At 41.9% G+C, this 27,183-nt stretch overlaps 1 protein-coding gene across 2 annotated transcripts in view; it reads right to left on the bottom strand.

The window, feature by feature from the left end:
• The window catches only part of ATXN10 (ataxin 10), a 182,384-nt gene that overhangs the window by 87,804 nt on the left and 67,397 nt on the right, over positions 1 to 27,183 (bottom strand). For both annotated transcript variants that reach the window (XM_060188766.1, XM_060188765.1), the window contains 4 exons: positions 20,396 to 20,476; positions 16,023 to 16,188; positions 11,469 to 11,577; positions 9,960 to 10,129 (listed from right to left, as the gene is read on the bottom strand). In XM_060188766.1, the coding sequence (XP_060044749.1) occupies positions 9,960 to 10,129; positions 11,469 to 11,577; positions 16,023 to 16,188; positions 20,396 to 20,476 (526 nt within the window). The remainder of the gene's footprint in view (positions 1 to 9,959; positions 10,130 to 11,468; positions 11,578 to 16,022; positions 16,189 to 20,395; positions 20,477 to 27,183) is intronic.

The raw sequence follows: 27,183 nt of genomic DNA, 5'->3' as shown, positions 1-27,183 counted from the left end.
GTTGGATAGAGACAGCCAGAAATCGAGAGGGTAGGGGAAGATAGAAAGGGAGAGAGAAAGAGACACCCCTGCAGCACTGCTTCATCACTTGTGAAGTTTTCCCCCTGCAGGTGGGGACCAGGGGCTCGAACCCGGGTCCTTGTGCAGTGCAGTATGTGTGCTCAATCAAGTGCACCACCATCCAGCCCCCCATGGATAAAATTTCTCCATCTCCCCATGATAGGTATTTGTGAAACACTCACCCCCAAGTTAGGTCCTTTTCCACCAAGCACCAGGACCCCAAAGCCCTCCTCAGCCCCCTCCCTTTCCTCCCTCAGAATCCTTTGCTTTGGTGCAATATACCAAACCCAGTTAAGGATCTGTCCTTATAGCCTAAAATACATACACAGACAAAAATTTTAATGAGGCAAACTGTGGCAAGAATATATTAGAATATATCTGAAACCCAAAAGGCTTTGAAAATAATTGTTTAGCAGTTTAATAATGATCAACAAGACTATAGGATAAGAGGGGTCCAATGCCACACAATTCCCACCACCATAGTTTCACATCCCATCCTCTCCACTGGAAACTTCCCTATTCTTAATCCCTCTGGGAGTATGGACCAAAGATCTTTATGGGGTGCAGAAGGTAAGAGGTCTGGCTTCTTTAATTGAAAACAGTCATTTTTTACGAGGTGGAAGACAGCTCTTACCAAGTGTACTCCCCAGCACCACATGGGAACATCAGGGATAGCAGCAAATGGAACCACTGGGTCATTGGGAAAGCCATGACAGGGGGTCCGGGCGGTTAAGCGCACATGGCGTGATGTGCAAGGACCAGCATAAGAATCCCAGTTCGAGCCCCTGGCTCCCTACCTGCAAGGGGGGTCGCTTCATAAGCAGTGAAGCAGGTCTGCAGGTGTCCATCTTTCTCTCCCCCCTCCCTGTCTTCCCTTCCTCTCTGGATTTCTCTTTGTCCTATGCAACAATTACAATAACAATGGCAACTAAATGGCAAAAATGGCCTCTGGGAGCAGTGGATTCATCATAGTGCAGGCACTGAGCCCCAGCAATAACCCCTTGAGGCAAAAAGAAAGAAAAGCAGTGATGCATCTTTGCATTAAAAAAAAGCACAGAAAAATACATCATGGCTTCAACAACCCAATCAGTGAGTCTTCCATTCTCTCCTCTGTGTCTTCCTTTCCCCTCTCTCTCCCTTTTTCTCTTAAGTATAATGAATTCTTAGAAATTGGGTCTGGAAATATTTAGTAATAGTGTACATACTTGAGGTCCTAATAAGTTCATTCCCTTGAGCTGCAGTTACTACAACCTACTTTACTGTATTTTATTTTGCCACCAAGGCTATCTATAGGCTAGTGTCTGAACAACTCCACCATTCCTTGCAGCCCTACTTTTTCTTTCTTTTTGATGAGCAGAAGCAGAGAGGAGTGACAACTGCAGCGCTACTCTACTAGCCTTGAAACATCCCCCTGCAGGTGAGAATCAGGGGCTTGAAGCCAGGTCCTTGAGCATGACAACATTTGTATTCTACTCAGTGAACTACCACCCAACCCCACCTGGCACTGCCTTTTTAAAATGTTATTTTTACTACATGTCCTTATGAATATAATCAGGAGCTATTATAATAGATTGTAGAGTCCTTGAAAAGGAGGACTTCATTTTATTTGGTCTAGATTTTAAAAACCTACAACTATATTGAGTACGTATTAAAATTTTAAGATTTTAAAAATGAAGTCTCATTCACCAAAAATGTATTGAAAGTCTACTATGTGGTTGTGAACTTAGACAATGAAGTAACAGAATGGGTAAAATATTTTCATGAACAGTATATTATGGAGGTGGGGCGGTAGCGCAGTGGGTTAAGCACACAGGGCATGAAGCACAAGGACTGGTGTAAGGATCCCAGTTCGAGCCCCCTGCTCCTCACCTGCAGGGAGGGTCACTTCACAAGTGGTGAAGCGGGTCTACAGGTGTCTGTCTTTCTATCCCCCTCTCTCCATTCCTCTCTGTCCTATCCAACAACAAAACAAACAAACAAACAAACAAACAAAACCCAACAATGGCAACAATAAAACAACAAGGGCAACAAAATGGCCTCCAGGAGCAGTGGATTTGTGGCGCAGGCACCGAGCCCCAGAGATAACCCTGGAGGCAGGAGGGAAAAAAAGTATATCACAAAGGTATTTTTTAATGTATACAAATAAAATGAACCTTTAAAACAGATAATCCTGAACTGCAGTCAAATAAAATTGATTTCCTTTATATATGGAACTATTTAGTACAGTCTAATCTTGTTTTTAAAATGAAATAATGCCTGTAGTGAAAGCTTATGTCTACATATGTCTGAACACATGGGATGGTGCCTTCTGTGTGAAAGTTAGGAATTTTTACTATCAGGGAGGGGGAGGCAGAAGAGCCTCTAGACAGCATTTTTATGAAACCTTCGGCAGAATGAACTCAAAGCCAAACAATGGGTGGCTCATCACAGTCTATCCGATATCTTTAGGGGTGGCGTAGAAGAAGGAGCGGGCAGATAAATTAGATAACCTTTTTGAAAATTGCATTTTTTAAAAAAAAATGCATGTAGCTTTATGGAGGGGAAAAAAAGTTCTATGCTTGGTTTTTTTCCTAATAAAGCATTCATGTAAAGAATTCATGACAATAATGAAGAAAAGAATGGGGAAGGAAAGGTAAACCATACATTCCTAATCGAACAAAGAAGCAGCCAAGGAATGCTTTCTTCATGTTTACAGCATTAATATCCATGCGCTTCTTACAATAGAAACCAAAACAGAATCTCCATTTCAGGACCACAAAGGTTTTAAAGTAAACCAATCACTAGAGATGTAGCAAGGAAATACTAGGTAAGTCGAGCACAAAAACAAGGTTTAGTAAGTATTTAAAAATACCTCCTACTACGGCTTCTGATTCAGGAAACATTACAGTCTGTCATGTGCACAGACTTACGAGTTCAAGACTCATGGGAAGATAGGGACAATGCATTTCAGAGCAGATTTTTCAAGCTGAGAGCAGACACTTGACTGTCTAAATGCAGCCCAAAGCCACCCGTGATGAGGAAGACCACTACCCTTGCTGTTAAGCAGGTGCAGCTAGCAGGAAGCTCCTCCGGGTCTAGAGAGGCTGCTCCTGGCATAGTCAACCCTCACCCACTTCTGTGCCACAGGTCTCCCCACATGGCTTTCTGGTGGAGCTGCTAGAGCCCATGGGTGCTTTCCCAATGAAGGGGACTCTGCTTCTCCAGAGCACACAGGCATTCTTGTAACAGTTACTAGCTGAGCTAACTCACATCTAGTTTCTTTCTGTATCTTTGTTTCTTCATTTAGAAAACGATCGCAGAGCTAGGAAGACAGCAAAAGACTTTCAAGCTTGAGACTCTCATTGCAGGTTCAAGCCCCAGCAAGACCATATGCCAGAGCTGAGCAGAGTTGGGGAGGGGGGAGGGAGGGAGGGGGGGGGAAGACAGAGAGAGGGAAAAGAAAAGGGCTGGGGAGATAGCATAATGGTTATGCAAAAGACTTTCATGCTTGAGGCTCCAAAGTCCCAGGTTCAATCCCCAGCACCACAATAGAGCTGAGCAGTGCTCTGGTAGCTCTCTGTATCTTTCTCTCTGTGTCTCTCTTCCATTAGAAACAAGTAAATAAAATAGGTAGGAAGGAAGGGATGGATAGAGGAAGGAAGGGAGGAGAAAGAGAGAGAGAAAGAGAGAGAGAGAGAGAGAGAAACAATGGCATTACTCTTCAGTTTTTTACTAAGGAGTCAATGGTTCCAGCTAACTTATGTGGATGGAAAGGACTCTGACAGGGGGAGGGCCACACAGTGCAAGAATGTGACACAAGAGGTGGGCATCTTACTGAGTTACAGGAATGAAGTTATGTCGACAAGCACAGAGACCCAACTGGACTTAAATGTCCTCTGATCAAACTTCAGAGCAAACAGGTAGTGACAGAACATACAAACAGATTCTAGGGAAACTGTGGTCGCTCATAATTCTGAGATTCCAGTTGAAGAGGCAAGGATAGTCCGTAGCTACTCCTATCATGGGAATGGCACAGAAGGTAGGATACAGGTCTGCTTAATCCATCACAGGGTCCCCAAGGCTAGGGACGCTCACACTAGAAGAGTCAACATACAGAGACGTGAGCTATCACATGCCAGATCTGAATCAAGAACCAAGGCAGCCTTGAAGTCTGTTTCAAACTTCTTCATCCAAGCCCCCAAAAGCTTCCCCACCCCCAAAAGAGAGAAAGCACAGGGGAGAGAGTCAGTAAATCTAAATCCTATTCTGGGCTCTGCAATTCACTATGTGACCTCTCCCTAAAATGTGGTTAGCAGAACCTGCTTTGCAAGGCTGATGCAAAGATTAAGGTTGATAATGTGTGTAATTCACTGAGTACAATGCTGAAACACAGAAGACACTAAACAAATCAGCAGTCCCTTTTTCCTTCTGGGCAAGGGATGAACTAAATAAGGCTAAATGATACAAAATCCCCCCTAACGGAGATTTTCAGTCTTAGAGCAGTGGCAAAGCCAAATCTCCCTTTAGGCCTCCAGTTTAGGGAGAAGTGGGGTAATCCATCTAGACACTAAAATGAGAATTAATAGCCTGGTGCTAAAGGCCTGCAACATAACCATCCATTTTCCAAAAATCAGAACTCAAGTTACCTTGGCACTAATGAACTCATTCACTGAGGCAACAATGAGGAAAACCAGTTGTCTGTAAACACCTACCCAGTGTGAGGATTTGGCTATAAGACTAAAGAAGTTTCTAGCACATCCAGAATGAGACTGTGTCACACTCGTTGGAAGGAGAAAAAGAAAAAGAAAAAGAAAAAAACAGAGGTAATGCTTTCGGGTTAAGGCCTTTTGTTGGCATAGGTAAGCAAGTGGGAGAAGCAGAGGCATTCTTATACTCAAAGAATGAATTCCTTCATACTTTCGAGAGTGTTTGCTCAGAAATTAGCAGTGCTATTAGCAACTGCACATGTGAAGAAACACACCATCGACTTCCTATGAGCCCCAGTGACCTCTCCACAGCAGCACTTGGGCATACTCCATATTTACTTATGGAGCAATCCGATCCTGACTTCAGTGAGTTATTTCATAAGCCTTTTAAGGGTTACTACATTTTGTTCCTATAAGAGACCAATCCAAATTAGCAACAAAAGAATAAGTTAAACACAAGCAGGGAGGGGGGGCGGGCGGGATCAGCTCTTTTGTGCTCCTCACGAAAGGCAGTCTTGGTCATCAAAAAGGTAAAATATGTTATTCTCTCTCAACTTTCTTTTAAAAAACAGTTCAGTAATTTTCCAAGGAGGGATTAGTAGTCTTCCACTTATGCCTGTCTGAAGACAAGGAGGAGTCAAAATACTGTCCATGAACAATAACAGTGTAAGTTATCCAGCATTTGGTTCTGTGCCGTGACCCACAGGAATTATTTCAGTTATCAAAGGCTATATAACATATTGGCCCCAAGTTAAATATAGGAAAATGGTGATTTTATTTTTAAATTTTTCTCTCCTTTATTTTGTAGACATAATTTCTGTTAATCTGTCCCCAAACACACTGAATCTATGCCCTGTCTATTCTATTAAGCTGTTCAGTTCAGTAAGATGTTTAACATTTTATTTTGCAGATGGTGTTTTTTTCAGCTCAGAAACTTTAATTGGGTTCTCATTTGCATAGCCTCTGTTTGGTTCTCATTTGAGTCTTATTTATATAGTCTCTACATCTGTTGAGATGTGACACTTTTCATTAGTTAAAGCACATCTTCCACTGCAGCCTTGTGCAGTAATATCTATTTATTGGATAGAGACAGAGAAAAAACAAGAAGGGAGAAGAAGATAAAAAAGGAGAAGGAAAGAGCCAGGTGGTAGAGCACCTGGTTAAGAGCCCACTTTACAGTGCTCAAGGACCCAGGTTCAAGCCCCTGGTCCCCACCTGTAGGGGGAAAGCTTCACGAGTGGTAAAGCAGGGCTGCAGGTGTCTCTCTGTCTCTTTCCTCCCTATCTCCTCCTCTCTTCTCAATTTCTCTCTGTCGCTATCCAATAATAAATAAAATTTTTTTTTAAAAAGGTAGGGGGTCGGGCGGTGGCGCAGTGGGTTAAGAGCATGTGGCGCAAAGCGCAAGGACCCGCGTAAGGATCCCGGTTAGAGCCCCCGGCTCCCCACCTGCAGGGGAGTCGCTTCACAGGCGGTGAAGCAGGTCTGCAGGTGTCTATCTTTCTCTCCCCCTCACTGTCTTCCCCTCCTCTCTCCATTTCTCTCTGTCCTATCCAACAACAAACAACATCAACAATGGCAATAATAATAATAACCACGAGGCTACAACAACAAGGGCAACAAAAGGGAGAAAGGATGGCCTCCAGGAGCGGTGGATTCATGGTGCAAGCACCAAGCCCAGCAATAACCCTGGAGAAAAAAAAAAGGGGGGAGAGGGAGAGGGAGTCAGATGGTAGTGCAGTGGGTTAAGCACACAAGGCACAAAGTCTAAGGACTGGCGTAAGGAATCCCGGTTCGAACCCCTGGCTCTCCACCTGTAGGGGAGTGGCTTCACAGGCAGTGAAACAGGTCTGCAGATGTCTTTCTCTCCCCCAGTCTCCCCTCCTCTCTCCATTTCTCTCTGTCCTAACAACAATGACATCAATAATAACAATAATAACTATAACAACAATAAAAAACAAGGGCAACAAAAGAGAAAATAAATAAATAAAATATTTTAAAATTTTTTTTAAAAAAAGGAGAGAGAAAGAGAGACACCTGCAGCACTGCTTCACCACTTGTGAAGCTTCCCTCATGTAGGCGGGGACCGGAGACTTGACCCTGGGTCTGTGCTCACTGTAACATGTGGGCTCAATCAGGTGCACCACCAGCTGGCCTTACAGCTGATTTAAGAATCAGAGCCCACTAACTCCAACACCTGTCACTGCAGTCTCAGCTGCTTATTTTCCTGTAAAGTCAAGTCGGCTTGGATTGTGCTCTAAACATTATAAATGTGGTGCTATGAAAACTCTGCTATGTTCATCTTGAGAACGCTGATGTTTCTGTTTTAGCAGTTAATTATCTTAGGCAGACTTAAACTATAAACTCTAACCTCAGTGTGATTATTTCATCATTGGCTTACCCAGCGCCACACATGTGGGATCCAGGCATTAGCCAGGATCGATGTAACTATAAGTAAAATGAAGGGATTGCTTTCTCCTTTCTGGAACCCCCACTCCTTCCTTTCTTTTTTTTTTATTTCTTTATTGGGGAATTAATGTTTGATATTCGACAGTAAACACAACAGTTTGTACATGCGTAACATCTCCATATAACAATACAACCCCCACTAGTTTTCCATATAACAATACAACCCCCACTAGGTCCTCTGTCATCCTTCTTGGACCTGTATTCTCCCCACCCGCCCCTCTCCTTACTTTCTAACGACACTAAAATGTCCTTTGATTCTTCAAGCTATAAAAGGACTGTGTGTCTTTGATCTGTGTTTTAACTGAAATGAATGGCACCTATCGCTCCACTCCATCCTTCCAGGTACCAGTTCAACTCCAGATTCTGTCTATTTGTGTCAGATTTGAACACCTTCACTATGTGCTGCTAATCCCAATTTCATTGTTATTATCTGGATATGTGCAAAAGCAGCTTTCAGCATCACTGGCAAATTCAGAACCCACATAACTTACTTTTTTTTTTTTTGCTCCCCAATTTTCACTTTTTCTCATAATGTTGTGAGTCATGACTCTGAAAGGACTTTGCCAAGTGGGCTAATTCACAAGGCATCAGCTGGGCACTTGAAAAAGTGAGCCTGGGTCCATGTTAAGACAGCTTCCCAGGAGTCAGGCAGTAGCGCATCTGGTTAAGTGCATGTGACGCAAAACGCAAGGACCAACTAAGGACCCCGGTTCCAGCCGCCCGCCCCCCACCTGCAGGGGAATCGCTTCACAGGCAGTGAAGCAGGTCTGCAGGTGTCTAGCTTTCTCTCCCCCTCTGCTTTCCCCTCCTCTCTCCATTTCTCTCTGTCCTGTCCAACAACAACAACATTAATAATAACTACAACAACAATAAAAAACAAGGGCAACAAAAGGGAATAAGTAAACAAATATTAAAAAAAAAAAAACAGCTTCCCACTCGGGTGTGGTGCATGGCATATCAGCCGCAGCAGCAGCAGCAGCCCTCCTCAGTGCATATCATCCTCCAGGACTTCTTGAAGATCTGGCAGCTCTTGGCATGTGAACTCAGAGATCTGCAAACCTCACAGGGTAGGTAACTAGTTTCTAATAGGTCAGAAGCAAAGTCAGCCAGCCCAGCCCAAGGTTACACCTCAAATGGTACAGGATTGCTCCCGTCTTCTTTTATTGTTCGAAGTGCTATGAGGACTTTAGTTGTTCAGATTCGAGTGAATGGCAAAATAAAAACCTAGCCCCTCATAGGGAAGTGGCAAAGTCACATTGTCGGAATACATGTAAAATGACTGATAGTTCTGCAACCAACTTGGAAAAATACGATCTGTCACACAGTTTATTCAGTGTCTGATGAAGGAAAACAAACATATGTGGGGCTGGGTGGTGGTGCGCCTGGCCGAGAGCACGTTACCATGTGTGGGGACCTGGGTTCAGTCCCCCAGACCCCACCTGCAAGGGTAAAGCTTTGTGAGTGGTGAAACAGTGCTGCAGATGTCTGTCTCTCTCCCTCTCTATTATCCCCTTCCCTCTCAATTTCTGGCTGTCCCTATCTAATAAATAAATAAAGATAATAAAAAAGAAAAGGGAAAAAAATGCATGCCCCCACTCCCCACAAATAAAACTCTAGAAAGATCCTGGCACTGTTCACTGTGAAGCATGCAGTTCAACTACCTTACCATCTTGCTCTCCCTCCAACACCACTTAGCAGGGCAGATAGTAACTCTTGTCACATGAGTACAATGTCTTATCTTCTATGATAGGTGTCTGTGTACTACTCCCATCACAAACTTAAGTCTGCCTCCACCCATGGGAATTGGCGTCTGGTGCCCGCCCTCCCAACTTCCTCCACTGCCCTTAGAGTCCTCGGCTCTGCTGCCGTTGACCACGACTAGCCTCCGCTCCACCCTGTGTCCTCTCTTCTTACCATCTTTTCTAGATCACCCTCTCCAATTATTAACCTCAGAGCTATGCAGCACAGTAGAAGTTTCTAATGGTGATCTACTGGCTTTTCCAAGATTTAAGATTTAATTTTGTGCATTTCAAAACACATCAAAAGAGAATTTCATGATGTTATCATCCCGTTGGGCAACTTTAGAAATCTTGTATAGCTGTAGAACACAAATGTAAATTAAAGTCTGTTCGTTCGCTAGAAGATGGTCAGTAATAATTGCTGCCTATGGAATGTTTATGATAGATTTGAAAATTTGTAGGCTCTTTAAACAGTTGTTTTTATTGACTGCTCTCTTTATATAGGTGTGTTTAAATGCACAGGCTTAGAACAAGCACTGATAGTTTATTTTTATTTTTTAAATAAGTTTATTTATAAATATTATTTATTGGATATACACAGAGAGGAATATAGAGGAAGAGAGACGCCTGCAGCCCTGCTTCACCCCTCGTGAAGCTTTCCTCCTGCGGGTGGGGACCAGGGGCTTGAACCCAGGTCCTTGTGCACTGTAGTGTGTGCAATCAACCAGGTGTGCCAACACCTGGCACTGACGATTTAAAAGAAAGACAACTGGCTCCAGCATGCCAAGGACCAATTCCACAAAGAAGAACAAAAACGGCAAACCCTAGTACAGATCAATGACAATATGCTTAGTGTGGAAGTGTGTGTATGCATGTACACAGCTCAAGCCCCTTTCTATGGGACTTTGAGATTTCACATCAAAAACTGTGAATATATTCTAAATTCTAAATACTATATTCTGAATGAAGCCATATATATATATATATATGCTGTAAGAAATCATCTTACCTTGTCTTGGTTGTCTTTATTCTTGTAACACAGATTTCCAATCAGGCGAATGAGATGAGACCTAAACCCCTCAGCCATATTTGAGACTTCACCTTCTGCTTTTATACAGTGATTGGTACTGAAGATGCTTGTGGTGTCATTGCCAGCAACATGAATCAGTCGTAACAGATCTATAACGAGGAGACTAAGTTACGTTCCCCACAGAATACATTCTTGCTAGCTTTCCAGAAACAAAACTACTTTTTTTTTTAATATTTTTTAATATTTATTTTTATTTATTTATTCCCTTTTGTTGCCCTTGTTTTTATTGTTGTAGTTATTATTGTTGTCATTGTTGTTGGATAGGACAGAGAGAAATGGAGAGGGGAGGGGGAAGACAGAGAGAGGGAGAGAAAGATAGACACCTGCAGACCTGTTTCACCGCTTGTGAAGCGACACTTCTGCAGGTGGGGAGCCAGGGCTTGAACCAGGATCCTTATGCGGGTCCTTGTGCTTAGTGCCACCTGCGCTTAACCCGCTGCGCTACAGCCCTACTCCCACAAAACTACTTTTAATGGACTAAAATATAGGACAAATACTGAAGGTTTTCTCTAAATAGTTACTACACCATTCCTCTGGTCTCACTGTATACACATTTCCATGAACACAGTTTTGGGAAGGTAAGTCTACATGATTATCCCAATGCAGACTCTCTATTTCCCTACAAAGAAAAGTTAGCTAAAATTTTCCCATCATCTCTCTTAGAAAAGATTTCCAAAGTCCCAGCATCTTTCTGAAGGGGCTTGTGTAATCACTACAGGCAGCTAAGTCTAAACTATAACCCCTGCTGTATTTTGGTGGCATCATAGCAGAGAGTTAAGCACAGCTGTCACCCACAATGCAATGCCCAATGCTGATGAGCCACATGACCAGAAGCAAGAAGGGTGTCGGTATTTTTCTCATTGCTCAGATAACCAGGAGGCAGCAACAGTCTTCCGTACATCTACTTTGGCTACACAGAGAAGGAATAACTTTATACTGTTATACTTTAAGGTATGTCTCGGGCAGGGGTAGACAGCAAGCTGGTTATGCAAACAAAATTTCATGCCTAAGGTTCCAAAGTTCCAGGTCCAATCCCCACCCCCACCCCCCATAAGCCAGAGCTGAGCAGTGCTCTGGTAAAAACAAAACAAAACAAATAAACAAAAACAAAAAAACCACATATGTATGTCTTCAGGCAGCCTGTGAAAGCAGACACTTTCCCAAAAGTGTTTCCATGGCATCTCACTTAACCCTCTCAACAGGCCTATTAAAGGGTGATACTGTTTTCCTATTTTTTTTTTCCTGAATTAAGAAACTAGGCTCAAAGAAGCTCGAGTTGGCAACCCAGGTCTGCCCTGCCTCTAAATGTCTGGTCTTTACTACAGTAGTTCAGTTTCCCTGTCTCATGGCATTTAAATTCTCACTAGAAAAGAAATCATTGCTTCCAAAGACCTGTTAGTTCCAAGTGCTGTATGATCTCTCACTCACCAATCACTCCCTCCAGCAGGCCAGGAAAGACTTGCAGGTAGCTGAGCAGATCCGTATTTGCAGTCATCTCACACAGCACGTCCAGGAGCCGAATGGTGGCCAGAGCTTCCTAAACAGAGAATGAAACAGGACAGTTAAGTCAAACTAAGGGATCTTAGGAGGATCTATAAGAGAATAAACTATGACGATGAATGTTAGGGCCCATGCAGGCAACACATCTATAGAAGCAAACCCGAACAAAAGAGAATTATTGAATATGTACACGGACAATAATTTCCACTAACTGTAAACATCTGATATCAAGAATTATGTGTCATTATGTCTCCTCCTGGAGCAAAGAGTCAGAAAAGTTCTTATTCAAGCAAAATACCTTCCAACAGTGGGATAAATATTCAAAATTACTAGCTACATACATAACATTTATACAAACTCTTTCTTTTTAAAGTGTTTCCAGCAAGCAAGTTCTACTTTAAAGATACAAGTATCCCAAGAAATACATTAATTTCTTGTCCACAGGAATCTTGTAAAATGTTGTGGTCGAAAGCGCTCTGGCTGCAAGAACTTGCATTACTCCTGGGTAAATAGAAACTTCTATGCATTGTCTTGGTAGGCTGAAACAAAATATTATTTGAAAATTTATTTCCCATAAAGTCTAAATAATTATTTTTTTTTTATTTTTATCCCCTCCCCTAAATAGTTTATTAATGCCGTCAGGGAGGTCACTCTATGGGTAAAGTGAAGGACTAAAAATACCTGAGCTTCTAGGTTCAATCCCTCGCCCTGCATGTGCTGGAGTGGATCAGTGCTCTCATTTCTCTCTCAGGAAATAAAGAGTTCCCTGTGACAACACCAATCTTATAAAACAACTCTTCCATAAAAAAAAAAAAATTAAAAATAAATCATCTCAAAATTTCTAGAAAAGTAATTTAGAAACTAGATCAGTAATTTATTATCCATCACAAAAAGTATCAACTACCAGGTGCCAGATAGTAGTCCACCTAGTTAAGTGCACAAACTACCATGCACAAGGACTCACATTCAAGCCCCCCACCCTGTGCCCAGCAGCAGGAAGAAAGCTTCATGAGTGCTTAAGTAGTGCTGCAGGTGTCTATTTCTCTTTCCCCCTCCTTTTCCCTCTCAATTCTATAAATTAAAATAAATAATATCTAAAATGAATTATAAAAAAACTTAAAACAAAAGTCCATTCAAAATTACCAACTACCTACCAATAGTATGACTAGTCAGTAAAATACTGGGTTGTTGGAAAAATCAAGATCCTTTTTGCTTTACAAATGGTGAAGCAGTGCTGCAGGTGTCTCTCTCTCTCTCTCCCTATCTCCCCCTTCCCTTTCCCTATCTAACAAATCATTTAAAAACTTTTTTTTTTTTTTGCCTACGGGGTTATCGCTGGGGCTTGGTGCCTGCATTACAAATCCACTGCTCCTGGTAGCCATCTTTTTTCCATTGCTGTTATTGCTGTTATTGCTGGTGTTGTTGGATAGAACAGAGAATCGGGAAAGGAGAGGAAGACAGAGAAGGGAGAAAAAGACAGATACCAGATACCTGCAGACCTGCTTCATCACTTATGAAGTGACCACCCCTGAAGGTGTGGGGGAGCAGCAAGGGATTCAAACTGGGATCCTTGCACTCATCCTGTGATTCACACTATTTGCGCTTAGCCCAGTGCGCTCCCTACCCCCATCCCATTTTTTTTTTTAAGTAATGAAAAAGAAAGAAAGAATCCTTGGGAGTTGGCAAGACAGCTCACTTGGGAAGGTTCCTGCTTAATCAGGTGCACAGTCCAGTAAACTAGCCTGGGGCTGGGGCTGGGGCTGGGGGAGAAGAGAGGAGGCAGGAGCAGCCCTGATTTGTACTAGCTGTCAAGTGTCCTGGGTCTAAGTACTTCCACAGTGCTGATTTCAGGCTATCAGCAGCATAACAATCAGCTCACACATTCTTCTCTATCAGTCAGCTATACTATTCCACTGGATATGTGGTATATTTAAATATTGAGGTAAGACGACCTCTTAAGAACTACTGTGGCATTTTCCTCCAAAGTTCTAACTCAAAGGACAACACATATCCATTAATATTAAAACTAACTCATTAAGTTATGAGTTTACAGATAGTGAATTTTCAATTAACTTTACCTTTCAAAAGAAAGTTAACTAAAACTTCTATTAACATGTAATTTCTCCCACCTTAGAAGAAAAAGAACTGAAGGCCAAATATAAACTTTCTTTCCTAAATATAATTATTTTATCAGGTAACTTTTTATTACAGTACTAAAGTCATTTGCATTATAAATATAAATGCCTTCAAAATGTGTAAAGACAGGAATTAAGAAGTACTGTCCAGCTTTTTTTCTTTACTTTCTTAAAGCATAGCTCACTGCTCCTCCTGGTGGAAACAGACAAATCCATCTCCAGAAAGCCAGGGAGACCTGAGCTTTTATCACTGAAAACAAGAATTTTAATAACCTTTGAATAGCAAAGGTTGATAAATAGTAATCACCTTGATAAATAGTAATCACCATCACTGGCCTACTCTAACACAGGGAGTCAGGTTCACAGAATCCCGCACAATTCTCCAGGAAAGGCTGGCGGTGCGTGGTTCATCTGGGGCTGATGGGTGGCCCTCACCTATCCCCACCCATTTGCTACCGTGATTCCCTCTACTCACCATGCCTACACAGATACAAATGGCTTCTCTTATCGTTTTGTTTGTGTTTAAGCTAAAGTAAGGTATGACTTACATGTAATGAAGCACACCCATTTCAGTGCGACTACCTGTGACACTTTTGTTGCCCAAAGTGTTCCTCATGTGGTCCCCCGCCCGCAATCAGTTGTACCACTCTACTCCACCATGTTCAGCAACCCCCACCCCGTGTCATCAGATCTGCTCTGTCATCATCAATAAATTCTGCCTGCTACAGTTTCACAGAGATGGAATACTATAGAACATTCTCTAACTGGTCTTCTTCTCTTTTTCAATTTATTCATCTTTTTTTTTTGTATTAGTGATTTAATAATGGTTTGCAAGATTATAAAATTACAGAGGTACAGTTCCTACCACAATCCTGTGTCCACCCCCCAACCCCACCCTCAGCCCAAACTCTCCCCCTTTCCCAACAAGGCTGACCATCAAGAGTTTTCACAAAGTCTCAGTGACAGTAGTCAAACTTTCCCCCCACGCCACAGATTCATGTTTCAATCATGTATATTGTACATAGGAGAAAAAATATCTCCTAGGTGTCCTTTACAGAAATGCAGGTCATTTGATAAGAGATATACACAGTAACAAACATTTGCTAAGCACCTATTATGTACAAGGTATTATGAACTTAACAGCCAAATCTCCTACATATGTGGAGCTCACACTCAGAAGAATAAACTAGCTAGCATAGAATACCTATACATAGATGCATATATGCACACACATTTGTGCATACATACAATATCTATACATAGATGCATGTATGCACACACATTTGTGCATACATAGAATGATATCTATACATGTATGTATGTATGTACACACATTTGTGCATATATAAAATGATGTCTATACATATATGCATGCATGTACACACATCTGTGCATACGTTAGATGTTAATCTGACTAGAAAAATTTAGTGACTAACAGTGTTTTATACCTGCACTAACTCTAGACTGTAGTAATTAAAAGGAGAATGTTTTTCTGATGTAAGAATACCAGGTCCAGATGGTGGTGTATGCACTTGAGCACGCACAGTACCACACACAAGGACGGAGGTTCAAGTCCCTGGCCCCCACCTGCTGAGGGGGAAGCTTCATTAGAGGTGAAGCAGTGCAGCAAGTGTCTCTCTCCCCTTCTCTGTCTCCCTTCTCCTCTCACTGTCTCTTTGTCATATCAAAATTAATTAATTACTTAATTAAGAATTCTATTTTAGTCCATTTGGGCTACTACAACAAAAAATTACCATAAGCTAGGTATCTTCTACATAACAATCTATGTCTCACAATTCTAGAGGCTAGAAGTACCAGATAGTGGTCTGGGAGGTGGCACAGTGGATAAAGCAATAAAGCAAGCGTGAGTTCCTGAGTTCGATCCCCATGTACCAGAATGATGTCTGGTTCATTCTCTCTCTCTCGCTCTCTCTCTCCCCCTATTAATGATAGGGATGACATTAATAAATAAATAAAATAAAGAAGCACCAGATAAACTGGGTTCTAGAGAGGACCTTCTTCCAGGTTGCAGTCAACTTCTTGCTATGTTCTCACCCACTGGGAGGATCTTCCTGGAGCCATTTTCATAAAAGCACAAATCCCATTCAATAGGGCTCTGCCCTCATAACCTAATCATCTTCTAAAAGCCCTGCCTCCTGATACCACTGTCTTAGATAGTGGGTTTGGAATACTGGAAACGGCTATGGGCACTAACATTCAATTCACAGAAGATACAGTTTTTGTATAGTATTTTTTAGGCTTAAAAAAAACATTCTCACAGCACATCTAGATAAATAAGAAAATCTGACTGCTCTCTCATCGGAAATGATAAACTGTGTCCTCTCACCTCATCATCAGTGTGCTGCTCGGAGGTCAGCTTCAGTACCATCTTGCATTGGTCTATGAAAGTGTTTGCAACCAGCTCAGCATGGCTCAAAAACACAGAGATGTCATCTTTGGTTAATGGCTCCTCACTCGCAACTTTGGCTATCATTAGATCTAATAATGTGACCCTGTCAAACAAAAGATCTCTGCATGAATACGAAAACAGTGAAAGCACACATGCTCAAAATATTTAAAAGTTACTGTTAATTCCTTTCTTTATTATGGCTAGCACAGAGAAACCCATTTTCCCAAGCAAAATTAATACCTTGAAATATAAAAAAGGAATCACACACAGAGAGCACATCACTCAAGTAGAAAATTATTTCTAAAAATTAGTATCGATCAATGCATACATGCTGGTTTTAGAGAAAAAGCAATCTACAGCAAAAAAAAAAAAAAAATTCTCCCCTCATGGGATCTAGTGCCAACATGACTCCTCTGTTTCTGGAAGATATAGTTTTTAAAAAATATTTTTATTTATTATTGTATAGACATTGAGAAGAGAGAAGAAGATAGGGAAAGACAGAGAGATATTTGCAGCCCTGCTTCACCATTTGTGAATCTTTCCCCTTGCAGTTGGGGACCAGGGGCTTGCACACTATAATGTGTGTGCTTAACCAGGTGCGCCACTACCCCACCCCCCAGTTTTTCCCCCTTTCAGTTTTGGCTAAAAAGGGAAGGAGATACGAAGAAAAAAGATATCACAGCACCACTGTACCATTCATGAAACTTCTAGTTGGTCTCATGTGTGATGTTTCTCCCCTCATCCCTCAGGATGCTGAAACAGGCAATTAATGACCTATTTGCCTCATTATCTAATCAGCACTGAGGAAGGGTGGTTGAAATCCCACTTTCCCACCACCAGGGGGAGGAGGGTTTGTTCAGAGCCAAAGTGTTCCTTCTTTGGATAAAGATTAAACTCTTCTTAATTGTTTTTTCTTGTGTTCTTGTTTTCTGTATGCTTTGTTCTGTGTGTATGTACAGTTATCTACCATGGACTAGACTGAACTCCAACTCTGTGATGGTATACTGCATGAGGCTTACTGATTGATGAGAGCAAATTTGAAAGTTTAGAGGAAAAAGGTGACGATTCAGATTCTCAATAAACCTTTGTGCAACTAAGACCATTCGTTCACTTACTCATGCTTTCATGAAAACACCACTCTTGCATAGCACCTTTATGGGCCACGCTGTCTCAGAAATAAGAATGCTACCAAAAAAATAAATAAAAATTAAATCCTAGCCCTCAGAGCAAACAATCTGAGGGCAGTGTCACTGAAGAGCAATCAGCACCGTGATATGATACTATGTACGTATAATGAACAACAGCCCTTTTCCTATGGGAGAAAAATAAAGGGGAGAGAGGTAACATCTGAACAAAAATTTGTAAGTAGGGAAGTAATAGCTACCGCATTTTTATAAACGAAAATAGAAACTACAGTGGTCTGGAAGGATAAGGCATTGGACTCTCAAGCATGAGGTCATGAGTTCAATCCCCAGCAGCACACGTAACAGAGTGATGTCTGATTTTTTCTCTGTCCTATCATTTCTCATGAATAAATAAATAAATAAAATCTTTTTTTTTAAAAAAAAGCAGCAACCAATAGCACAGCTATATACAAGATACTGGGTACTATACAACAAACCATAACAAAAGGACTTTTCAAAGTTAACCCAATTACCAAATAATGTGATGATAACATTAACTATCCATTGTCTTTTGGAACCCTAAGACAGCAGGAACCTCATATCTCCACTATAGAGCCTCTACTTCCCCCAGTCCTGGAACCCTTGAATAGGGCCCACTTTCCCGGATGCCTCTCCCATTCCATATAAAATAATATTGCATCTGCCGATCACAACCTAATCAATGCAACGATGGCCACCTCAACATGCTTCAGCTCAGACTGTGTCCAGAGACTTCACGTGTGGAATGACAACCCTTCAGCTTCATTACTCGGGTGAGACCTTTCCTTTCATAGTATACTCTAATTCCATCTCAGGTGGTTCACTTTCTAACAAAGTCCCAAAACCTAGATATACACCAGTTTCTGTGAGAGAGAGAGCATATGTTCCATAAACTACTGCAAAATATATACCTGAAAGCAGAAGTACACTAGAGTTTGCAGTGAGTATCCCCCTAACACTTGGTCTCCACTATTCCAAGCTTTGGGTCCATGATTACTCTACAATTTGTTTGGCTTTGTATGTTAACTCTCTTTTCAGTCACCAGGTTCCAGATGTCATCAGGATGCCGGCCAGGCTTCCCTGAACTGAAGACCCCACCAATGTGTCCTGGAGCTCCGCTTCCCCAGAGACCCACCCTACTAGGGAAAGAGAGAGGCAGACTGGGAGTATGGACCATGTCAACGCCCATGTTCAGCGGGGAAGCAATTACAGAAGCCAGACCTTCCACCTTCTACAACCCACAACGACCTGGGGTCCATGCTCCCAGAGGGATAGAGAATGGGAAAGCTACTGGGGAGGGGGTGGGATACAGAGATTGGTGGGAACTGTGTGGAGTTGTACCCCTCCTACCCTATGGTTTTGTTAATTTATCCTTTCTTAAATAAAAAAGAATAAAAAAAAAAAGAAACTACAATCTCTCATCAGTAAAATTTGGATCTTAAAAATAGATCCAATCCCCACCTACAGGGGGAAGCTTCATGAATGGTGAAGCAGTACTGCAGGTCTATCTCCTATCTATCTATCTGTCTGTCTGTCTATCTATCTATCTATCTATCTATTTTTATCTCCCCTTCTCTTAATTTCTCCCTGTCCTATCAAATACATACATACGTACATAATTTAAATAATAGTAAAGTACACTTAAACTAGCTGAAGTCTCTTCCATTCATGTGTTTCTTACTGCAAAACAGTTTACTAATTTGGGCACTGGTGAAATAGCTCACGGTAATGTGTTGCTTTACCATGTGCATGACCAAGGCTGGGGCCTGGGACCCAACACATCGAAGGAAGCTTCGGTGCAATAGTCTCTTTCAACTGTCTCTGCCTCTCCATCTCCAATTTTCTGTTCTTTTTATTTTTTTATTGTTTTACTAATTTATAGCACTGATCATCAGCTATCTATTTAGGTAGGAAAACTACAAATACATTTTTTCATTTTTTTAAAGATTTTATTTACTTATTAATGAGAAAGATGGGAGGAGAGAAAGAAAGAAAGAACTACACATCACTCTGGCAGATGTGCTGCCCGGGACCTCATGCTTGAGAGTCCAATGCCTTATCCACTACGCCACTTTCCAGACCACAGTTTTTTTTCCACAGCTGAAGTGTGCACATGGGTGTGTATGCTGAAGGTGTGAATGGGCTGTGCAAGTGGCAGAAAGCAACTGGGGGTTGTGGCAGGCAGCACTGGATTCCTAAATGCCGCTTTCAGACTGACTTTAAAAGTCTGAACTTTTTTTCCTGAAAGATATTACAGAAGATAAAATGCCACTTAACAAGACTACAAAGGAATGCGTAAAGCTTAATTTTTGGAACCCAAAAAACATAGTAAGAATTTAAAACCACAGCGATTATAAAGATTGTGACTACAATCAAAAGATTAACATTTTTAAAGTTATTTTCTTCTCCGTTTTTGATCATTAGATCTGTGAATTCGGAGTACTTTTATTTTCCTAAGGCAACATTTCCAATAAGGCTAGGAAAAGCACACACCCTCAAAGAGGTAAGAGTACTTATTTCGAGTGATCTCTAGTCAGTGTTCTTGTTCTAAAGGTCAAGAAGTTGAATCCAACAAAGTAAAAAGAAAATGCCTGGGTAAGGCCATGAAAAGAATGACTCTGACCACGAGGCACAGGGCCAAAGTCTCTGTAAAGTCTCTGAAAGCTCTATTCGGTCCTGGCCACAGGGGACTGTTAGGCTACAGGTGGATATTAGCTGGCCTTTGCTTTGCTTTTTTTACAGACTTACGTACCGAAAAACTACAAACCCTAGCACAGCATATCTGATATCATTATACCAGTGATGTAAACAAATGAGCACATATCAAACATACAGCTGTAATATACAGTTGTGTGAGCCACTATTATAACATCAAAGCGCCGGCAAGACATTTTGTTCTTCACCTTATTTAATGTGCCTCTACTGAATAATCACACCAACCTGGATTCTGCAACCCTGTGTGAATCACTGCCTGTTGTGGCTGAGCTGTAATGTTAACCAACCAATTTAAAACCATTACTGACACAGAAACATGTATTTAGAGATTTTGTGCCAGCTAAGAAACCACACAGTTTTTCAATCATGTGCACAGGATACTCTATATGGAATGCTAAATACTCAAAACCACACACTGGTTTTGGGGGTTACCTTTCTTGATTGCTCATTTTGGCATACATTGCTTGCACCAATTCCGGGTTTTTCAAGAAATGGTCGGTAATAATCAAGAACCTAAGGAAGAAAGGAGGGGGAAACTGGGTTACTAGAAGCAAAGTAAAACAGATAACGACCTTCTCTAACTGAAAGGCACAGCTTATATACAATAAGTAAACTTACTATACATATTATAGCCTTAAAATGTTTTAAAAGGTTCATATACCATTCTCCTACTTGTAACTAAAAGAAAACCTCAAAATAGTTTTCTCTACTTTCACTTTTGAAAAACCTATCAAGTAGCTTCAATTGGAGAAAAGGGTCTACTAAGTTTTAAAATAAATTACCTCACTATAAATCAAACAGTAAAGTGAAATTTAGCAACAAGCTTGTATAAACCAAGAACACTGAATTATTTAAATGAGAAGTTTAGTGCTAAAAATTAACCAGCAAAAGGAACATTTCATACGTTTTATTTAAAGCTATGCCAACAACACAGTAATGAACACTGGCTTGATTATCTGCTCTCCACATGCTCTCAAGTTACCAAGAAAACATCCTCATTGTCAAGCACGCCACCAACTAAACCCAGAGATCAACTTATGGAAACCCCAAGGCAAAGATTATAAGCATATTTCTTCAAAGTTTCACTGTGACAACTAAAAAGACCGAATAGTATTATTAATAATTCTGAACTGTGTTTACCAGAGGGTATCTGAAGGCTTAAGAACTAAAGAATACACTGTTTATAATCGAGGTCAGAGCAATAAAGTAACACCGAGGCATTCAATGTATTTAGTTGCTCTCATTACTTCTATATTATTTGCTTCTTTCAGTTTAAATATATTTCAAATAAAATATAAAGTATAGGGGAGTCGGGTGGTAGTGCAGTGGGTTAAGCACACGTGGCGCAAAGCGCAAGGACCAGCGTAAGGATCCTGGTTTGAGCCTGGCTCCCTACCCAGCAGGGGAGTCGCTTCACAGGTGGTGAAGCAGGTCTGCAGGTGTCTATCTTTCTCTCTCCCTCTCTGTCTTCCCCTCCTCTCTCCATTTCTCTCTGTCCTATCTAATGATGGCAGCATCAGTAACAACAACAATAATAACTACAATAAGAAAAAACAAGGGAAACAAAAGGGAAAAATAAAAATAAATAAAAATTTTAGGGAGTCGGGCAGTAGCGCAGCGGATTAAGCACACGTGGCGCCAAGCACAAGGACCAGCGTAAGGATCCCAGTTTGAGGCCCCAGCTCCCCACCTGCAGGAAAGTCGCTTCACAGGCAGTGAAGCAGATCTGCAGGTGTCTTTCTCTCTCCCCTTTCTTGTCTTCCGCTCCTCTCTCCATTTCTGCCCTAAAAATGATGGCATCAAAACAACAACAATAATAACTACAACAATAAAAACCAACAAGGGCAAAAAAAAAAGAGGGAAAATAAATATTAAAATTTTTGAATATAAAATGTTATTTACTATGGTGGCTGAATGAAGCATATTAACTAATACAACGCTGTTACTTCACATGAAAAAAAATTCTAAGGTCATTTATCCTATTATTTATAACCTTTAACATCACTGAAAAGGGTGTAAGCCCTTGATGGAAGATGGTTTCTAACAAGAATGGCTAATATTCAAAATTCTCCAGCACTTTCAATTCTCCACTTTGGTAGGTAATCAAAGGCCTTGATTGTACAGTGACTAAGCCTCGGAGTTGTGAATGCAACAATCAAAAGTCACGCCCTGATGATAGGTACACAAATTTTAATCCTAAAGTTCATTCATGATTCTCTTAGTTGCAGCTCAGAACATTTTGCTGTGAGAACATTCATTCAAAAACATAAGTGTTATGCCAGGGGCTAGGTCATAATACATGTTTCCAAACTCTTAACAGAAGCGAAAGGTCCACACACTGATAATTAGAGAAAACTGTATTAGGCATAACAAACTAACATACAGGATAGAAGACAGGAACAACATCTATCTAACCAGAAAGGGGGGGGGGGGTGGTAGGATGGTGGGAAAGGCAAGATGAAGGCAGCTATAGGAGGCGGCTGGCAAATCCCTAGTGCAGGCAGAGTACATTTTAGATGACATGGCGGGGGGATGACATGGCATTAACAGGGAGGAAAGGCAGTGTGCTCAGGGAACTATAAGCAATAAAATACTATGAGGATTTAAAGAGAAACTCGGAATGAAAGTCTATGTCTCTGGACACATGGCAAAGAACTCTGTTGCCAGCTCGGGCTCCACCATCTCACTGAAGAAAGTTACCCAAACCAAGGTTTGTATTTATTGAAGACAGATAGATGTGAAAACCACACCTTCTTTCATGATATTGATCATTAATGTGTCTTCTTTTTTATAAGATTTGTTTGTTTATTTATTTATTTATTTATGAGGAAGATAGGAAGAAAGAACCAGATATCACTCTGGTACATGTGCTGCCGGGGACTGAACTCGAGACCTCTTGTTTAAGAGTCCAATGCTTTATCCACTGCACCACCACCCGGACCACTTAGTGTGTCTTCTTTCTTGACCAGTTTTGTTGATCTTTTTCTGCCAAGGCATCATGCTTGCACAATTCCACTGCTACTGGTAGGCCTTCCCCTCCCCCGCCTTTCAATTTCAGTCAGAAAAAGGCAGAGAGAGAGAGAGAGAGAGACCATAGCACGGCCCCACTATTCATAGAGATTCCCCTTTGTATGGTGTTCCCACGTGGCTCTGGGGACTTGAACCCAAGTCCTCAAGAATGGCAAAGTATGTTCCCTATCAGGTAAGCCACCTCCTGACCCTTGTTCAGCTTTTTAAAGAACCAGCTATATGCCTTTGTTGATCTTTTTTCCAGTTTAGTCTTTGTCTTCTTCTATTATTTTCTTCTTTATACTTAGCGTTTACTGCATCCCCTTATCGTCTTCTTTTTAGTCTTAGTTTATTTGTTTGTTTGTTTTGGATAGAGACAGAGAGAAACTGAGAGGGAGGGGAAGATTAATAAGAGGGAGAGACACAGAGAGACACTTGCAGCACTGTTTCACCACCTGTGAAGCCCCTCCCCACTGTGCAGATAGGGACTGGGGTCTGAACTTGGGTCCTTGTGCATTGTGATGTGTGCGCCCAACCAGGTGCACCACTGCCTGCCACCGCCCCTTACCTTCATAAAGTAGATTTCAAGCCTACCTTATCTGTTGTAAACATTTGCACATACTATTTAAAACTCCCCACTCCCCCCCAAGAAACAGAGAGTAGACCAGCTGCCTTCCTCAAAGCCCTTTGTGCCTGCCTTCTTATTTTTTGCCTCCAGGGTTATTGCTGGGGCTCGGTGCCTGCACCACAAATCCACTGCTCCTGGAGGCCATTTATTTTCCCTTTTATTGCCCTTGTTGTTTTTATCATTGTTGTGATTATTATTATTGTTGTCACTGATGAAGTTGTTGTTGGACAGGACAGAGAGAAATGGAGCGAGGAGGGGAAGACAGAGAGGGAAGAGAAAGACAGACATCTGCAGACCTGCTTCACTGCCTGTCAAGCGACTCCCCTGCAGGTGGGGAGCCAGGGGCTTGAACCAGGATCCTACACTTGTCCTTGTGCTTTGCACCACATGCGCTTAACCTGCTACGCTACCACCCGACCCCCGTACCTAGCTTCTTTCACCTTCTGAACTGTGTGTTGGCCCTGAGCCCCCTTTGCCATTACACAGTAAGGACACCGGGTGGTGGTCCAGTCTACAGCAGAGGCATAGCCTTGGAGTCTTTGCACTTCATATACTCACTGCGTGTACTTCTTTCCAAATCACCTTTCTTTCCCATGGGTCTTCATGTTGTTCGTTGGGCACCAAGTTCTCAGCTCATATATCACCAATTCAGAAAAGATTACCCTGGCCTCCAAATTTCAAAGTAGCACCAAGTACATATCACCTCACATGAGCACTGAGTCAAGAGCTGATACTCTTTTTAGCTTTGTCTGCCCTCTCACCAATCACATTTAAAACACCACCAAAATAACTAATACAACAGTGTTTACAGTGAGCTACATAGCATTCTACAGGACGCCTTAGTATGCTGTGCAGTCTTCTTCAAAGCCATCTACTTGAGATTCTTTATCTTAACTTTTTATAAACACATTTCTTGGGGGGAGAAGCAAAAATCTATTCTGTTGAAGGCAGAAGTAATAGTGAGATAGCATCAAACAAACACATTTCTTTTACAGTAAAGAGGAAAAGCAAAGACAGTAATAACTGTCTTTGTCTAATCCTGTATTCCACATCTACACTTAAGTATGAAGTTCTCTCCCCTGTGTGAGCAGGAAGCTGGCTCACCATCCACCATTTTCTGTCTCTGGTGCCAAAGCTGAACTGACCCAGGCAGTCAAAAGCCAAGCTCATCAGTTTAGTCTGAGAATTCATTGATTACAGAAGAGTGAAGGCACCAACCACATTTTTATATCATTTTCCACACTAGCTAAAAAATAAAAAAGACTGCATGAAGGTCCCCCTTTCATCCCTTTCTTTCAATCTCTTAGATTGATGATTGATTGTAAAGTATTTGAAGTTGCAGTTAGATTAAAAAATATCTGTATCACTGCTCCCAATGAAGCATAATGGTTATGCAAACAGATGCTCATGTCTGAGGCACCCAGGTCCCAGGTTCACTTCCCAGCACCACCAGGAACCAGAGCTGAGCAGTGCTCTGGAAAAGAAAAAAAAAAAAAAGAATATATATGTGTGTGTGTGTGGTGTGTGTGTATCACATATTTAAATGGCACAGAGAAGGTAATAAAAAGGCATCTAAACATTGAGGAGCATAGTAACTAGCCACTAGTAAAGAGAAATATAACTAGAGTCAGGGTTTTAAGGTTGCTTTTTTTTTGTTTTGTTTTGTGTTTTGTTTTGTTTCCCGAGCAGTTAACCACTGGCTTCTGGTGAGGATAGGCTTTGAACCTGAAGCCCTGTCTGCCTCAGAGTCCATGGGCAGAGCTACTACACCAGCTCGGCACTCTACGGATTTTTGGGTTTTTTGCCTCCAGGCTTATTGCTAGGGCTTGGTGCCTGCACTGCAAATCAATCTACTGCTCCTGGTGGCCATTATCTCCATTTTGTTGTTGTTGCTGTTATTGTGGTTGTTGGATAGGACAGAGAGAAATCGAGAGAGGAGGGGAAGACAGAGAGGAGGAGAGAAAGACACCTATAGACCTGCTTCACCACCTGTGAAGTGTCCCCCCCTCCCCCACAGGTGGGGAACCAGGGGATTGAACGAGGATCCTTGTGTGTTGGGTAGTATGCCACCTCCCCCTGGCTTCTGCTTAACCATATGCCTATATAGGGATTTACTGATCCAAAGCTTTGGTCTATTTACATAAATCACTTTTACATAAAGCACTCCAGGGCATTGGTGGTTCAGTGATAGGATTCTCGCCTGCTCCACCCCCTCCTTGTCACACCCTGATCCCTTCTTTGTCACACCCTGATTTTCACCAGTCACTTTTCTCTCCACCCTCTCTATATCACATCCTGTTTCCACCCTACTTGGAGAGTATAAAAACAGCTGCTCTTCTGATTAAAGACACTTGGAAATTGCTTTCTGGCTCCGAGAGTTCCAGAGTGTATCTCCTGCGGAAGTTGGTGCAGCACGAGTTCCTGATCCCTCTCCCACACAGCAGCCTAGATCAGCTCCAGTTGAGTTCTCTCCAACCCAGAGAGAACTAGCTCGGGAAGAAGTACCCTCAGGCTATCCCAGCATCTGGCGCCCGGAACAGGGACACGTAAGCAGCAGATTTTCAAGAAGACATCTTAGATAAGTACACACCTTTTGGGTATCTGCAATATTGTGTTAAGGCACTGTGATTTTTTTTTCTTTCTTATTGTTTTCCTGAGATCTCTCCACCATGGAAAATCTTTTCCAAATCCTGCATTCTTTTTCCAGTATACAATTTTTATATATCTGGGACATTTTTCTCGGGGCTTCACCTTATATCCTGTTGATCATCATAGCAGCTTTTAAGGGATATATAGGGCAACCTCTCAAAAGGCTTAAGGACCTAGAGGCTGAGGTCCAAGAGATAAAGGAAGTAATCATAGAACTTAACCAGCACCTTAAAAACAAGAAGAAGCAAAGGCCTGTTGTGATCTTGACCCACCCTAATTCCTCTGCATCTTGCCCTGAGGCCCCTATTTTGGCAGACATGTGTCCGAATTCTCCTTTGGACTCCACAGCCACTTCTTCGGCCACCCCCATTTTGGCAGACACGTGTCCGGAACCTCCTGCTGCCTCCACGGCTGCTTCTTCACCCACCCGTTTTGATAGACACATGTCCGAATTCTCCTGTAGCCTCCAAAACCACTTCTTCGGCCACTTGTCCAGAAGCTTCCACTTCGGTGACTCCTCCTACCGCTACACACTTATCAGAGCAAGTCCACACATTTCCGGTCAATGCTGCCCCCAATAGACAAAAACCTCAGGCCTGGTATCCATATTCCGCCACAGACCTGAAGGAACTACGCCAGGCTATCAAAGATGACGGTGTTCATGCCCCATGGACCAGGTCCATTTTACAAGGCCTGCTTCAGAACCTTAATAACCCCCAAGATTGGAGAGATGTGACTCGTGCTACGCTCCCAGGCCCCCTCTTCCTGCAATGGGAGGCATTCTTTCGTGACGAATGTTTACAACAATCGCGGAAAAATATTCAAAATCAGTCAGAGGGTAATTTTGATGCATTGTTTGGAACAGGCCAATTAGAAACAGGGATTCAACAGGCGGAAGCCAAGTTTCCAGCGGGGTATTTTGATCAAGTACGCC

This window comes from Erinaceus europaeus, chromosome 4 (genome assembly GCF_950295315.1).
Source record: "Erinaceus europaeus chromosome 4, mEriEur2.1, whole genome shotgun sequence".
Lineage (NCBI taxonomy): Eukaryota > Metazoa > Chordata > Mammalia > Eulipotyphla > Erinaceidae > Erinaceus > Erinaceus europaeus.
The sequence above is the reverse complement of the archived record's forward strand: the minus strand, read 5'-3'. Positions and strand labels throughout refer to the sequence as shown.